Source organism: Varroa destructor, unplaced genomic scaffold (assembly GCF_002443255.2).
Source record: "Varroa destructor unplaced genomic scaffold, Vdes_3.0 BEIS01000007.1, whole genome shotgun sequence".
Classification (NCBI taxonomy): domain Eukaryota; kingdom Metazoa; phylum Arthropoda; class Arachnida; order Mesostigmata; family Varroidae; genus Varroa; species Varroa destructor.
In genome coordinates this window covers 1027591-1042826 of record NW_019211460.1, presented here as the reverse complement: position 1 = coordinate 1042826, position 15236 = coordinate 1027591, and the positions used below count along the sequence as shown (strand labels likewise).

The 15236-nt window shown below is 40.2% G+C and overlaps 2 protein-coding genes and 1 long non-coding RNA gene across 6 annotated transcripts in view; 1 reads left to right on the top strand and 2 right to left on the bottom strand.

Annotated features, from left to right (window-relative positions):
• Nucleotides 1-5964, bottom strand: part of LOC111254887 (stomatin-like protein 1) — a 17288-nt gene extending 11324 nt beyond the window's left edge. The window contains exons 1-5 of one of the 4 annotated variants that reach the window (XM_022816225.2): nucleotides 4000-5964; nucleotides 3192-3301; nucleotides 2450-2516; nucleotides 1104-1186; nucleotides 559-762 (exon numbers count right to left, since the gene is read on the bottom strand). In XM_022816225.2, the coding sequence (XP_022671960.1) occupies nucleotides 559-762; nucleotides 1104-1186; nucleotides 2450-2516; nucleotides 3192-3301; nucleotides 4000-4180 (645 nt within the window). In that variant the 5' untranslated portion in view covers nucleotides 4181-5964. The remainder of the gene's footprint in view (nucleotides 1-558; nucleotides 763-1103; nucleotides 1187-2449; nucleotides 2517-3191; nucleotides 3302-3999) is intronic. The other 3 variants (XM_022816224.2, XM_022816227.2, XM_022816226.2) reach the window with 3 other exon arrangements.
• Nucleotides 1-7129, top strand: part of LOC147754173 (uncharacterized) — a 20084-nt gene extending 12955 nt beyond the window's left edge. The window contains exon 3 of the long non-coding RNA XR_015317102.1: nucleotides 6996-7129. This is a non-coding gene — a long non-coding RNA (uncharacterized LOC147754173). The remainder of the gene's footprint in view (nucleotides 1-6995) is intronic.
• Nucleotides 6573-15236, bottom strand: LOC147754172 (uncharacterized). The gene is made up of 2 exons (XM_086974912.1): nucleotides 13284-15236; nucleotides 6573-7893 (listed from the first exon to the last, which is right to left on the bottom strand). Exons 1-2 carry the CDS (start codon nucleotides 13284-13286, stop codon nucleotides 6961-6963), a joined length of 936 nt encoding a protein of 311 aa, XP_086831038.1. The 5' UTR covers nucleotides 13287-15236; the 3' UTR covers nucleotides 6573-6960.

Sequence of the window (15236 nt, the reverse complement as noted above, 5' to 3'; positions counted from 1 at the left end):
TAAAACTTTGCCAGCAGATCTGATTATTTATGTTCGAATGGTTACTAGAGCTACAGTTATGGCAGTCGTGAATGAATTTACGTTAACCAGTCGCTTGTTGTCGTGACGGTTCCTTAAGTCTTAGCTAATTGTTAGCAACCACGCATGTTGGAATAGAAGAACGACAATTTGAAACTTCCAATTCAAGTGAGCAGGCGCATGAGATGCCCATAGATATTAGTTCCCGTCTACTAGCGGAATTCATGGGTTTTATCAATTCCAATTACTGGTCCTAATAAAGCAATCTAAAAAAAAACTCAAGACTCCTGTCCCATTCATCTCCTCTTTGTAACATTAGCCGATTTATTTTTAAGGAACAGCTAAACATCATGGGAAACCTACCATCGATCTAGGACAAATCTTTGAGCGCATAGTGACCTCAAGCTTTTTTAAATAAGTATAGCATACACTATATATGTTTGCATCCATTTTAAAATAGCCTCTTTGAATAGCTATGAAGTGATCTCAGACAGAATGATGTCCACCAATGGGTAAAAAACAAGAACTTCTGTAACCTACGAGTAAAGAAGATTCCAGGCTTTCTTTGCGTCTCTCAAGGTCTTCTTGTTCGGCGATACACACAACCGACGAAAGACAATGTTGACAAAGCAGCCGAATAGTAGCGTCAACTTCGCGGACACGCGTCACGTACTGGACCGAGTTGACCACCTGACAGGCCAAAGAGCACGATAGCTCAACCACGGCCCCATCGCCCAATAGTATCTATGATAACAATCATATATGAAACACCACACAATAATAACAATCGTACATATATGTTAAACGTACTTACATGCTGAAGCGATAATTATTACTATCTCTTCTGTTTATTATCATGACTATTATTACTCGATCTCGTACATAGCCACGACAGGGGAAATAAATATTACTAAGCCAAGTTGACAGCCAGCCTTTTTCTGATTCATCAGAACACTTTGTTTTCGGATAGCAGTGATACAGCATAGAAGTTCAAGAAATTATCGACAAAGATAAGCATATGTGTTACCTCTTCTCGACCCTCTGTAATAATAAACGCAACTGAACATACTTCTTACTCTACCAACCTGTCGGGGCTCAATCTCGATCGTTCGTGGTCGCAAATCTATTTTACGATGATTATCTACGCCGGGAAACACGATGACGATTCCTGAGGATAAGAAAGATAATAAAGAATCATACGGTTTAAATATTTTTCAACAGTTCATAAACTTGCTACACTTACAGGATTCCGAGATCAAACAATTATGCACGAGTGCGTTCCCAACATGAAATCCTCGATCGATCTGTATAATATTTTCAAATATTGGACGGCCCCCCTCCTTATCAACAAAGTCCAACAACAGTCACCTTTACGTTTATTGCCTAAAGGAATAACAAAATAGAATAGTACCTTGCAGCTGCATCTTGAAAGCCTTATGTTATACAAATGGCTGGCTACGCCATAACATCGGCACGACGCATAAAAGGATGTAGAAAGAATCATGTAGAATGCACAAATGTATGCACCTAGATCTTCAATAATACTAGAAACGTACGCCTTAGTACAGGTTTTGCAGCAAACTGACAAGATATTGTCATTAGAGTATCACAAACAAATCCGGCGGACTTTAAAATTGAATAATTTTTTAACTATGTGGCTCCGCTAGCAGACGAGGTGCGGCTAGTGACCACACCAGTCTCCTAAAAACTAGCGGATGAATATCGGTTGGGTTTACTTGGTTTCAGAAAAAAATAGTCTCGAAAATCAACGCTTAGTAGTCGAGCCTTTGTTCCGCGGAGACGGTGGTGCTATGGAAATTCATCTAACATTGGTGTAGACATTAGGCAACAAAATTTTAAACAAAGGCACAATCAGGATTGGAGTGTTGAAGACCAGCGAGCAGCTAGCCAAATCTAAAAACTCGAGAAACAAGAACGCATCGCCACAGTCGAGGACGCTTTAATCTTAAGTACTTCGTCGGCAAAATTGGCTGTCACATGTAACGGGTCACAGAATTATGACCGAATACTGAAAAGGTGGAATAAAAAGGGACCAGGCAAAAGAGCGGCATCATCCTGGAGAGAAACTGAGTCGAGAAGGTTCCAGTGATTACGAAGCTTTCGATGCTTGCCACCAATTGCCCTAAAGAGATGGGCAAACACATTCCAGTATCGATTTACTTCGAGAAGCCATAGATAGATTAATTACACGTGGAAACGCGAATGGTAGAAATATGGCTATCCACATGTTGCCAGAGCGCTGCAACAACTATAAGAATCAGACAGAGCACCTCTAGCACCTACTAAGAAATCATAATTCCAGCCCAACTAGCTCAAAAATGACTCATTTTCGAAGTCCACCAGATTTTTTTAATATATTTTTAGGGTCTTCCTTGCTATAGTTGAATCCATAGACCAGAAAAGCACTTACCAGGTCCCTGGACTGGCATGAGTTTTCCCAAACGGAATATCGCCATGCGCTCCAAAGATGTCACTCGCTGAAGACAAAAAAATGATCAAATCATAATTTCGTAGTGAGGTGACTTAGATCAGAGATAATGGTAATCAGTTAGATTGCTGTTATAGTCGCCGTCATCTAATGTAAGCAGAACTGCCTACGCTATTTTGGCAATGCGACGTATTTACGGGGGTCCTTCTATTATTGATTCGCGCTAGTAATCATTGGCACGGGCGACCCGAAACGGATGGACGGCCGGATGTCCCGCGGAAAAGCTCCAAAAAACAAGTAAAATGAACACGTATCAAGCAATCTAACTGAAAACGACTGCCTACATTATTTATGAAGCTAATTTTATTTTATTTCAAAAATTTACCAAATAGATACTGTCACTTGCATGCACTCTGGAAGTTTCATCAACAGAACAACCAACAAAAAAAAAGTGAAAAAATGGAAAGTAATAAAAAAAAATAAGTCGAGTTAATTAAATGTCCAAATGTTATAAACTAAATTTATGTTTGAGAAGAGCTACGAAAATCTAAGCTAAGAATAATTACATTGAATATAATATTCACATCTGTCCATTTCGTAGCTGATTTCGAACGAACAATAACAATAACAATGCTACATCCATGACTCATCTAAGTCATGTATTTTATAACAAATAGGAGTTATGTATTGGAATAGACACTATGCGACAACAAAGCGAGCTTACCTTAACGCAAAGCCATCCCGTTAGCGGAAACGTAGCGACCAGTACGACGTAGCAAAGGACAGTGACAATCGCGCGGAAAACAGCGCTCTGCCACGGCTCCTGCTCACATTCTGACACCGACGAGGGTTTGAGCCCCGGTCATCCCAGGACACAATCCCGGTGAAAAGAAACAATTACTTCTAAATTGGTGGGCTCATTCAAAAAGGATTAATGATCCTTGTCTGGTCATACTGGAAAGGGGAATCCCTATGGTAACAACCTCTACAAACGCTTAGTTTAAGAGAAAAAGTGCAACCTACCTGGTGTGTATATCTTTACTACGTTACATTTGATTGTTATGAAACATACCTAATGATTAATAGGCTACATTGATTTTGAACGACTGGCTTGACGATGCACATTAAGAGTGGCACATATAACGTACTGGCACATAGAAACAGTTTGTTTTTCAAACACACATGTGTTTATGTGTTACTTGATTATGAAGTATGCAAATTTTCGATTTACATTTGACAAAGTCTTCTTCATTTCTGCTTACACCGCAAAACTTTTTCAGGTGCATCGGGTTTTTGATGATTATTTGTTGGGCCGCCACTTTGGGCGAAGGTGGTATAGCCCCAAATTGGTTGAGAGTGAATCTAGATTGAGACTAATGGCGAAATGAAGTTAGCATATTGTATAAACAAAATTGATTACATAATTTGAGCAGTGTTTACCTTTGCAGACGGGTTCACTTAGTAAACAATAATTCATTATATTTTATAGACTACCTAACAATATCAAAAAAACCTACTGGACGCCCACCTACCTGTTATGTCGACGATATAATCGCGGTCGTGATACTTGAATACCGTCTTATGTTTTTTGTCGGTGTTAAACGTGTGCGCCGATTTAAAGTCGAACGCTGATGTGTAATCGAACACAAAATCCGTATCTTGGCTTCCGCGCGACTTCGTTTTAGCGCAGAAAAACTGTGTTAATCGGACCATATTGCAATAGGCTGCGTCTCCAGATCTATATAGTAAGTACGCTCCTCTGTGCTGGTCGCACGATCACGTAGCGGGGTATCTGTGCAATCCACGGGGTTGAAACCGACATATATTTTGTGTTGGTCAATTTTTCTGAATGGGGATGTTATCTCGCACTCCAGATTGGATAATCCTATGCACAAACACCATCGAACGTAGCCACACCGTTCTCAACAGCAGGGAACAACTAGGACCAACTAAAGCATAAGAAAGGCTAGACTGCTCAGCTACACCTTGTTATGAGCGGCACCGGATTCAAGCCCCAAACCCGCAATAGCTCGAGCCTACCTAGTCGTTTGTGCCGAACGAAAAGAAGGTGGAGGGAGGGGGCAAGATGGCAGCTGCTGCTGCTGCTGCTGCTACTCTCGACGGTGGGCAACCGCGCGCATAAAACCTACTAACGACGCTTTCAGTCGTAATTCACCGCCCAGGGCATTCAACTGAGATAATGACAGGACCTCCTATCCCAATGACCTTCATCGAGGGTGTGAGACTTCAACTCAAAAATGCGTTGCACTAGTAGAACTTAACTAGATATTTCTTTAACTGTATGAAATACAGAACGCAGACATGCTATGATAGATCTAATAACACTACTTAAATGTAAAAACTCATTTGAGTGTGAGTATTTCACAAACGAAACGGTTTCCTACATTTATCTCTAAACTTTAGTTTATATACCTATTATTTTCGAGTTTGTTAACAAACATTGACAAAATATTTAGTATATTTTGAATACACAAATAGCATTAGCAAAAAAAAATGCGATGCAGTTGGCGTATTCCTAGCTAGTTACCGTAAACAACAATAACACGCATCCTTAGGATATACACAAATCGAAACAATGAAAAACAGAATATAGTAAACATGTAGTAGTAATAAACGGCATATCATTAACAGTATCGAACCCATGTATAATAATTCAAAAAAGTAATTTTTTAATTTCCTAGGATATTATAATTTTATTGTAGATATATAATCTATAATCGGAGATCTGTTTCTCCTAAGATTAGAAGTTAAGGCGTAATTGATAGAAAATAATTAACATTTAGGTATTCCACGAGCCAGGCACCCGATAAGGCAATCCAATAAGCCAATTTTAGAATAAAAAGACAAAAGTTTTTACTTAGCGTGATAAACAAAAAAAAAAACATATGATAAAGACATACTATGCACTTAACCTATAAAATTTTGATGTAGGCCGAAGTACGAGAGCTTGGTCTTCGTAGACAACAGTCATCTCATGAAATCATGCATAAATCGGTTGCTTTCAAAAATCATAAATGATCGCCACTAGCACAGAAATTACCGTCTGCTTCGACAATTCTTAGCCCATGGTATCGACAAGCTGTAGCATTTTTTTTTTAATTAAAGGAATACAACGCATAAAACAGAATAGTCACCTGAGTTCATTGCAAACTGGTCAGCATAGATCTAATGTAAGTAGCAATTAATAGTTCAGTTACAGCTTCCGTGTCTCTGGCGTTTTTTCTGTCCAGTGCCTTGTAGTGGAACGTATCGCAACGTACGCAATATATATTGTTATAATCTAGGTAAAGTTTCTGGGGTAGGGGGGTAGCGTATACCCTGCTATAAAGGCGATTAAATGACTATCTCTAAATTGTATTTTAGTTCAGACTTCTTTCGTCTAGTAATCCACGCTCATAACAACCGATGAGAATACTTATCAAGTTACAATAAGGAGTCATCCCAAAAACAATTATTACGAATAATAAAATCAAAAATAATAATTGCGATTACGAATTCTTCTTGTCTTCGACGGGATTTCTTAGCTGGGGTGCTATTACCCAGGCAAAGCCAGAGGACTTGATCTGTGAACGGCGCGGGTCCAGATGAAAAAGTATGAGGTCTTCAGACACGATCCCAACGGTTGCTGAGGCAGCAGCAGCTCTGACCGGTGTTTAGCCTGGTGGCAGACACAATAGGCTATTGTATAATGGAACAGGTGATCTGTTCACACCTAAAAGGGCAAGCATTGAGATTAGGTAAGGCACGCACCAACGTGAGGGTGCCCCCTACCGCCACTCAAACAATGAGTACGGCAAAGCTTGCTGTTAATGCATTTAGTGAGACGTTGAATTTTTCAGCTCATAATGCGGATCTTCATTTTTTGTTAATTTATCTTTATGCATAACATGATACTGTCATCAAATAACAATAGTGTTTCCTACGAGGACTTTGAAGCGCCGTCAAGTATACTGGACTAGGAAAAAGAGCATAGAGCATATTCAAAACAGAGATTGTTACGATTAATATTTATATATTTATTTTCTAGAGATCTCCCGTGCACCGTAAGCCGTTTCAGTCTTTCGTATTAAAAATGACACTCAAATTCGGAATCAAGTGTCGAGGTTTATTCACGAAAGTGATACACTTCGACTGTCGTTGTTGACAAGCCTCTATTTGTTTAAATTGCTACTCTATATAAATAAGCTGCACAGATACCCAAAGGGTGGGCTGAGAATCTAGCTGAAGGTTGATACCATTGCAATTACCGAGAGGTTCTCTCTTTGATGTCAGTCACCTATAGTTGTATTTAGTACACAACCTCCAACTATGCGCTGGCTAGGCAGTTCCACAGATCACAAAAGATAATACCAGGAAAATGCTACGCAACATGACCTATGAAAACGCTCGCTTGAATACGCGGTCAGGGTGAAGGACACGCTGATCCATCGTATTTTCGGAAACAGCTTTTATTATATAAAGGCAGTCGTTTACTACTTCTTCTTGTTTATGGTGAACGACGATCCAGTGATCATGGAACCCATGGGGACGCCTTCAGCTGACGAGCCATCTGTCGCAACAATGGGAACTGCCGTAATAGGTACTGAGCCGAAGCGTGACTCGTCCCAGCTTGGTGGGTACGGGGCCCAGTCTCCAGGAATGCCGGCAGCCTGCAGTGCTGTGTGGATGTAATTCCACTTCCACTTTTGGCCGCGGACCCAGTACCAGGCTACGTTGGGGCTCACATTATGGTGGAGGAAGCCCGAGACTCCATGAGAAACATCCTCTGGCTTCACTTCAAAGCGGACCGGCACAACGTAACCGTCTTCACCGCTATTCTGATGGGCGGGTTGCATCGTCTGGTAGGCCAAAAAGCCTTGATAGAGTGGCACAGCAGTCGTAGTCGCTGTCAGAATGGCAAGGAGTGCGATCCGAGTCATCTTCAAGGACGCTTCCTCGTTGTTCAAAGGAGTGCGATCGTTACACCCCCGGTAACACAAAGCAGACTCTGGGCTCGAGGCCCTAGCTGCCGCCTTTAAATAGGCAGAAGTCAGGCCTGGAGAAGTGGAGCGTATGTCGAACATCGAACGATCGTTCAACCACGGCTCTATTATCATCGTGTCGGGAGGAGGTTGGAAAAATTCGCGCGTGAAGTTTGTTCCTCCTCTCTTCCGACAGTTCACAGACAACCGGCCATCAGCGCTAAGCAACTCGGTGCAACAGAATGGCGAGGAGACAACGATGACTGACGAAGCAGCGGATCGACACGTGAAGACGAACAATGAAAGAAGATGAGAGCAAGCGAGAAAGTCTGGTGCTCTGCATCTGGTGATAAGGATTTGGTCTTCATAGACGCCGGTTGCGCGAACCCAGCTGGGCCACGGTATAGGGGAAAGCGGCGTGTGTGCCTCTGATTGACCTAGGATCTAATTGTCACAGACGTATGGCCCGGACACCAGCAAAATGAGGGAAACGCTTTATAAATATACTTAATTTACCTGTAAAGAAGACGTCGTTATTTTACTGGTTAAGAGTAATGACATGCTTCTGGCGTGTTGTATGTTTGAGCAAAACGAACTAACCCTTAGTCTTGTTAGAGCACTTAATCATGTTACATTGAAAACTATTATATTGCAAACGAACGCGTAACAAAATTTGATCACTACATGCCCCAGCGTAAAATACACGTCAAATTTTGACCATCCTTTGAAATTTGGTTAACGATATTCTTGTTTGATAGTTGCCTATCTTCTGAGAATACAATGTTTACTTGTCGTGTCTAATTTTCTGCCCCGCACCCATTTTCAAAACACTTCAGCTGCAGTCCATAGTCAATCAGCAATTTAATGTTGACTGTAATAGGAGCGGCTCTGCTTTAAAAGCGGTGATTTACTTAAGATGATCCTAGGAATATTTAGGCGATATGAGAGTCTAGAAGAAGTTAAGGTGCAAAAATACGGCCAGACCTATAATGAGAAATAGATGACATGAAGTACACTTTTAAGATAATATACCGCCCACTATTTCGCATGATTTACTATGCGTCTCATAGGACGTTAACATTTACAGCCATTCGCCATGATTAATTGGGTTGAATTCTAGTCAGTAATAATTAATACGGTCCGCAGATTCTGCTCGAATAGGTTATCTGAGTCGCTATCAAAACTGCGGAAAGTGACTCCTGTTTGATGAACATGCCATTTCCACGCGTTGACGTTCCTAATTTCATCCAAACTTCCAGTTTGGCCACGGGAAACAACAGCAACTGTTCGTCAAAATAACGACCCTTCTTCCTCGAGGGGTCGACCTCTAAAGGTAAACATCATTCATGCCGCGGGAGGCGCTCCCCTATGGAGATTTCTAGTAAATTTTTTCTGGCTCAGTTATTTGCTCCTTGTTCTTGAACTGGGATGCCAATAAGATCGTCTCAGTCAATGTTAAACGTATCAAGTTAGATTATTGAACTTTTACTATTCATCTTCATTATCATTAGTATCATTATGCACAATAGACCAATGACTGCCTAAATATATTCAAGCATTTTGATTAAATGACACAAATATACCTTATACGAGGCGACCGATGGACCACGCAAACAGTAATTAATATTTACGAGAAATGATAGGACGAGCTGATCGGTGCTAGCTATTATCGTTTCGTTTGGTAGGGGGACAAATCGTGTGGAATATGTACGATCGTACCCGTTCAATATGTGAAGAAGTATTTATCTAAGTTGAGTGCAAATTTTAACAATGAAGTTGACATGAACCATATCTCGAAGATGTTTCTTTATTGGGCTGGTTTATCGCAATTCCTATGCCTTGCCATCAAGACGGCAGAACGATTCCATTAATTTACAGAAGCGGTTTTTGAAACACTTCATAGAACAGATGCCCCTTTGCGTACAAGTGCGCGATAGCTCTGAAAACATGCGTACAATCCACTGTGCTTCGGTTATATCATAACGGAAAGGCATAATGCGTACATCACTCCTCTGGCTAGCGAACAGACAGCTTGAGGGATAGTGCCGACCCACAATAGTTTCTAATCAGCGATACCGGCTGATATGGCTGCCCTCCTCTTCTGTAAGCGCCAACAGAACTCAGTCTAACATTGTCGTATTCTAATCGAGTAAATGTAAAAACTAGTAACCCTAGCGGGATAATTTGCTTCACTCGTAATCTAATGAATAACCTTTAATTATTATAATGTACTTTTTTCTTAGCGGTTTACTCCAATTTAAAGGCGACTTTACTCATTTTTGTTCAACGAAGAATTAACTAGCGTTTTCGAATAGTATTTTTGTTTCAGCTCGTTCACTTTCGCCGAATTGCACAAATGTTTACTATATAGAAAGGCTTTTAGAGATTAGTCGTAAAGAATCTTTTTTGTGTCTCTATATAATGTGTATTTTTCTATTTCAGTTTTTAGGAATGGTTATATATTACGCGAAAAAACGATATGTTGCGTTGTTCCATGCCCAGTAAATTTTAGATAACGAAACTATTCGACGCGCATCTTCCTCAATCCCTCTATAGATATGCCGACGAATCTGTATTGAGTATCTATGAGATTACATAGTTCATATATGCACCGAGATGGATAGTTTGTTTTAATGCCGAAATTTTCGAAACAGTGCACGTTACCGCAAGGTGTTTAGCGCTGTCTGAGAACTCGCTCGTTCTATTCATACAACAGTTTTTCATTCTACAATAACCTACTTACGACGAAATTTCGTTTCGTGTGCTAGCTCGGCGTTACTACGCCTTTGGTCATTCATAAAATAGTCATTTTTTAGTACCTTATGATTTCCTTTGTTCCGAGAGAAATAATATGCCACCGCTCTGCAATAAGCTGCCAGTTCTAGGTACTTCGTAGAAACGAATTACATGACACAGTCTGAGGCAGATAAACGTTTAACATGAGCCTGAAGCTAGCATTTCGGTTAGTTTTAGATATATATGAAAAACTAATTGGTTTATTTTTTTTTTTGCTACTTAAAGTGCGTACTCTAGTATAGCATATATCATATGCACGTAGACAAATTAAATGTTCTTACACTCTATAAACTATATCTCAGCTCAATTAACAAAAAAAGCCTAGTCTAACGTTTACTTTTTGGCACCCACGCCACAAGTAAAAATCGCAAAGAAAAAACTTCTAGAAGATAGTAAATGAAAACCTTTTCTACAAGGTGTACAGTTATGTGAACTTGTCACCAAATCGAGCAAAGGTCTAAATGGTAATTAGAAACCGTATAGGATTTGTAAAACTGTCCCCCTAATCGCCTAGTGGGTGACGTATTTTCCGCTAATCTTAGCGACGCGTTGTGGCTTAGGTTGGAACCAGGGCATTGATAGGCTTCGTTCAAAGCTGGGAGCTAACCTTCTGATAGAACGTGTGACGGCGACATCGGACGTAAAACTCAAACCGTAGCAAATATAGAGGTTTCATAAACCCTCAGAAATTATAAAAACGATTGCAGCTCTTGTTTGGGTAAATTATCACATATGTGTAAAAAGAGCCTCATTATAAATAATTACTTACATACCTTGCTAGTTTTTGTCACGTGAAATAAATCCAGCTTCGTGTTCGATTCCTCGAAGATGACAAGTGATTTTTTTTGGTTGACTACTACAGCTCAATGTAGAGTTACGTTAAACCAGTTTTTTTTTTCCATTTTATCATACTACTTCCCTGGAACTTAAATCCGTCCCCGCCAAACTACCGTTAGCAATATTATGGAAGACTTTCGCAACAGCAAAAAACATTGCGTTGTCCTAATGTCTATAGCGCATTATCTCAGTCATAATAGATTAGATTATGAAGGAAACTTAGCAAAGATACCCTTTGCTGGATATTTATCTGGAGTTATCGGAGGTTCTGATTCTATTTAACGGAGAGTTTTTGTTGCAAGAAGTTGAATGACAGCGCTAAAGGTATTCTCAAAGATAGCTGTCTTCTGGCTTCCATCTGCCCAATAAGCGGCCCTGTTATTGACGTGTTTGTCGTTACTACTCAGATATCTTCTAGCTTATTAAGCTCTCCCTCGAACTGCTGGTAACCCAGTGTTCTACTTTTTCACAGACATCCGGGCACACTGTCACGGCTGTGCATGGTATAAACTCACCGACGAATATAGGGACATACAAAGATGCTTCGAATTTGCCATCGCGAGAGAACTCGTTCCTTTCCATCTCCGAAACTATACATTTATAGTAAATAACGATGTCCGGTTCTTTTTTGCTTCCTCTTTATACGCTGTTTGCTGGTCAGTGAACCTCAGAGTAGGGAAGGTCCCGGTATAGTGGCATGGTGCATTGAATACACCTGCTCGTCGTCGCCGTTGTCGTCGTCGTAGTCGTCATCGTCATTATAGTCGTAGTCAGCAATAGGAAAGGAGCAATCCCGAGCAAGTGTTGTCTCTGCCGCATGAATCAGGCAAAGGTGAGGCACCCGTTCGGACCAAGCTCACACGCAGGCATTACAAAATCAGGTAACCGTTATCTGTAACGGCACCGATGCAATCACTACAGACAGCCCGCTAACCAACAGGGACGGACGCATCAGCAACATGATGATGTCTAGATAGACGTTTCGGTATGCCATAATGCGTATCAGATCTAGCTGGCTTTTCAACCGTTTGTCACATGCATTACAGATACAGTTGTCGACTTCTTGATGCTACCGGTTAATAATACCAATTACTACTATTATAATACTTGTTTTTGTTGTTATTATATTACCATCACTAACATTGACCAAACTGGTGCCTCTTACGGTCTACTTTCGTCGTAAAATATTCCATAACTGACGGCGGCCTGTTTCAACGCAATCAGGGCCTAGGCTGATATAGAGCCTTGGGGAAGGTGTTTATACTGCGACGACTTGCAGCGTAGCTCTTCGGTTCAGATATCAATATTCTTGCGAATAAAACGTTCTCCGCTGCGCATTTTTATCATTCCTATATCAAAAACATAAATGTATTTCCATATAGGAAGGTCATTATTACTCTACTGTATTATACATCGCGTGACTGTGTAGCATTTCTCTTTGTAGCGTTACGCAACAACTTAACTTGGCGAAGAACTGAAAAAAACCAGATACAAAATGCCATGCCAAATGTCACCGCCTAGCTTGCAGGCACAAAGTCGTTGTGTTGATTCTGTGGATTTAATTCAGTCGTGCGTAACGGAAATCCCTACAAACATACATGCGCGGAATCGTTTTAGCATAGGAACCTCATCGTTCAGTAAAGAAAGATGCCGATGAACGTTCAGAAAACGTTTCCTCATGAGCCATTGTACACGGTGATATGCAATGACAGTAAACACGATGGCATTCAAATCGGTGGCCTGCAGAAAAGTGACCTAAAAAACACACTTCTTAGATCTATTCGTGTCCCTCTAGCCGTTTCGAAAGTGAAATTAAGCCTATGGAATGCGCTGAATTTATTATGCGACTAGTAGATCAGCCAATAATAAAAACTGCCGATGCAAAAACATGTTGTTTTTCCAGTAGCTTTTCAGTAGTAGAAAAAAAAATAAAGTTAAAAATGGTTTGTTAAAGTAGCCATACTTTCTAAGGTGTAGTGGCATCAAGTGAAATTTTACAACCGGATGGTAGTACCCGATTATGCTGAACGTGTTTTTCCGAAAGGAAAGTTGCGCTCCGTAGAGCAACACGTAACTTCAACGGAAAATCAAAAACAAAACAGCATACACATAAGGATATCATTGTTTCCTAATGCCGAAAACTTATTTATCAGCGTAATAGATGAACATTCAGCATCGTAATAAGTTCTGTTTGTAATTACCATGAGGCTAAACGAAAATGTGCCTTCTTGCGACCTGCTGGGTTTCGTCTAAATAGAGCACGATTTACTGCAAGTACACGATCCACTTTAATATAGTCAACATTAGCCCGGTAATGCAGTTCTGTGTACCATGAATCACCAGTCCATTTATAGAAACGGAGCAAAATGGGCACACTATAAAGGCGGGAAATTTTCAAAATGTCCAAGGAGAGCGCTAAGACAAAAAATCAGGGTTTTCGACGTCAGATATGATGTACTGTATAACCCTAAACAACCGTTATCTAATCTGGTCGAACAACTTGATGACTAATGTATTGTCATTTATGACAAACCTTTACAAACACAAACATTTATGATAAACATTTATGATTTCACCAAACGTCCCCTGTTTGCTACGAGCTTATAGGCAGTATTCCAGCGAAATCAGGTAGAAGTTGAGAAATTTGATATTTTCTATTTTAATATATAACGTTAATCGTTAATACCGTTCTTTCATATTTACGCGCACTTACAACGAACCGAATTCACATAAGCTTTTTATTATAAATAACAGGTCAAGCTATCAAACATGACGAAGTCGGAAGGTCTCTTAAACACAATAAAACGCTTTGATTAAAATTGAAAAGTTTGAAATCTGTCTGTAATCCGAAATTATGAATGTATTTTCGGATTACAGAGATTTCAGCCAAGAAATATCTCATGCCAAATCTGTGATTTTTTACGTCATTTATTACGGCACCTGTACGATCGGGTGACAACCGTACGAGTCCATGCCAACGGGTTATATAAAATCACATTTTTTCCCAAATTACCAACAAAACATCTTAGACGAAAAGGACCCTCGACTCTAATATATGATAATGACGGCTGAATACCTAAGCATCTTATTCTTTTTAGGCGTGATATCGAAAAAAGCAATTATGGTCGTACCTCAATTTACTCTAACGCTAATATACACCTTTTCCTCATCCATAGGAAAATCACGTATAGAAGAGTTTCTTTGTTACAGAAGAACGACCGAGCTAGTGCTTTTTTAATCCGATCATAACTTACCGCTCCTTCTCAAGTGAACCGGAGATACTCTGCAGGGCGTCTGAACAATAATACTAATAGGCGCAAGGTTTCTGTATTGGTGAAGCTCAATAGATTCTGCGCCCCCAACTAAAAGGCAGAACAGCTCGTGCTGAAACGTTGTGAACGACGGCATGTCTAACATATCTATTAGATATGCTGTGAATCTAGATAAAAACTACCCTGGTAAACTGCTGTCTGTCTTTAACTCGTTTCGGACAAAACGAAGTCAAATTGCCTAAATACAACGGCTAGATACCCTATATTATAGCCCCGTAGTAAAGGGCCTTGCTCACTACTAATTGATTCTAGCAATGAGCCGGCATGGGACTGTTAGCTCTCGAAGTCAGAGATCCCAGCCGACGGCAAAAACTCTACACCCGTCCTAGTTTAATGCTAATAAACGAAATAATCCTAAAACAGATATTAAAGGTAGAATATTATGGTGGGATTTGCTCTATCATCATTATGCTGGACATATGACAGGGTACTATTTACACAGGTTTCAATGATTTAAGGAAAAAGTCAGCGAAAGCAGTGGCACGTGATACGATGAACAACGGATCAGAGATCCCGGGCAATTCTTTTTAAAGTAGGTGTCAAAATTTTCTTTGATTCTCTTCCCAATTAAAAATCTTTCCACTGCAGCGCATCAGTGTGCTCAATACGCTCAGATATTAAATTATTGATCTATTTGCTTTTTTCAAAACAGCGAACAAACCTAATTAACCTATGCAGTACTCGTTCTCCGAATCCATGGACGTCATAACGATGAGTTGAGATTCCGGTGTCACGTCGACAAAAAAACTCTGCCTTTGCCAGTCGGCAATTTAATTTAGAAAATCTAATTTAAAATTCTCGCTCTAACCTCGTATTGATGTT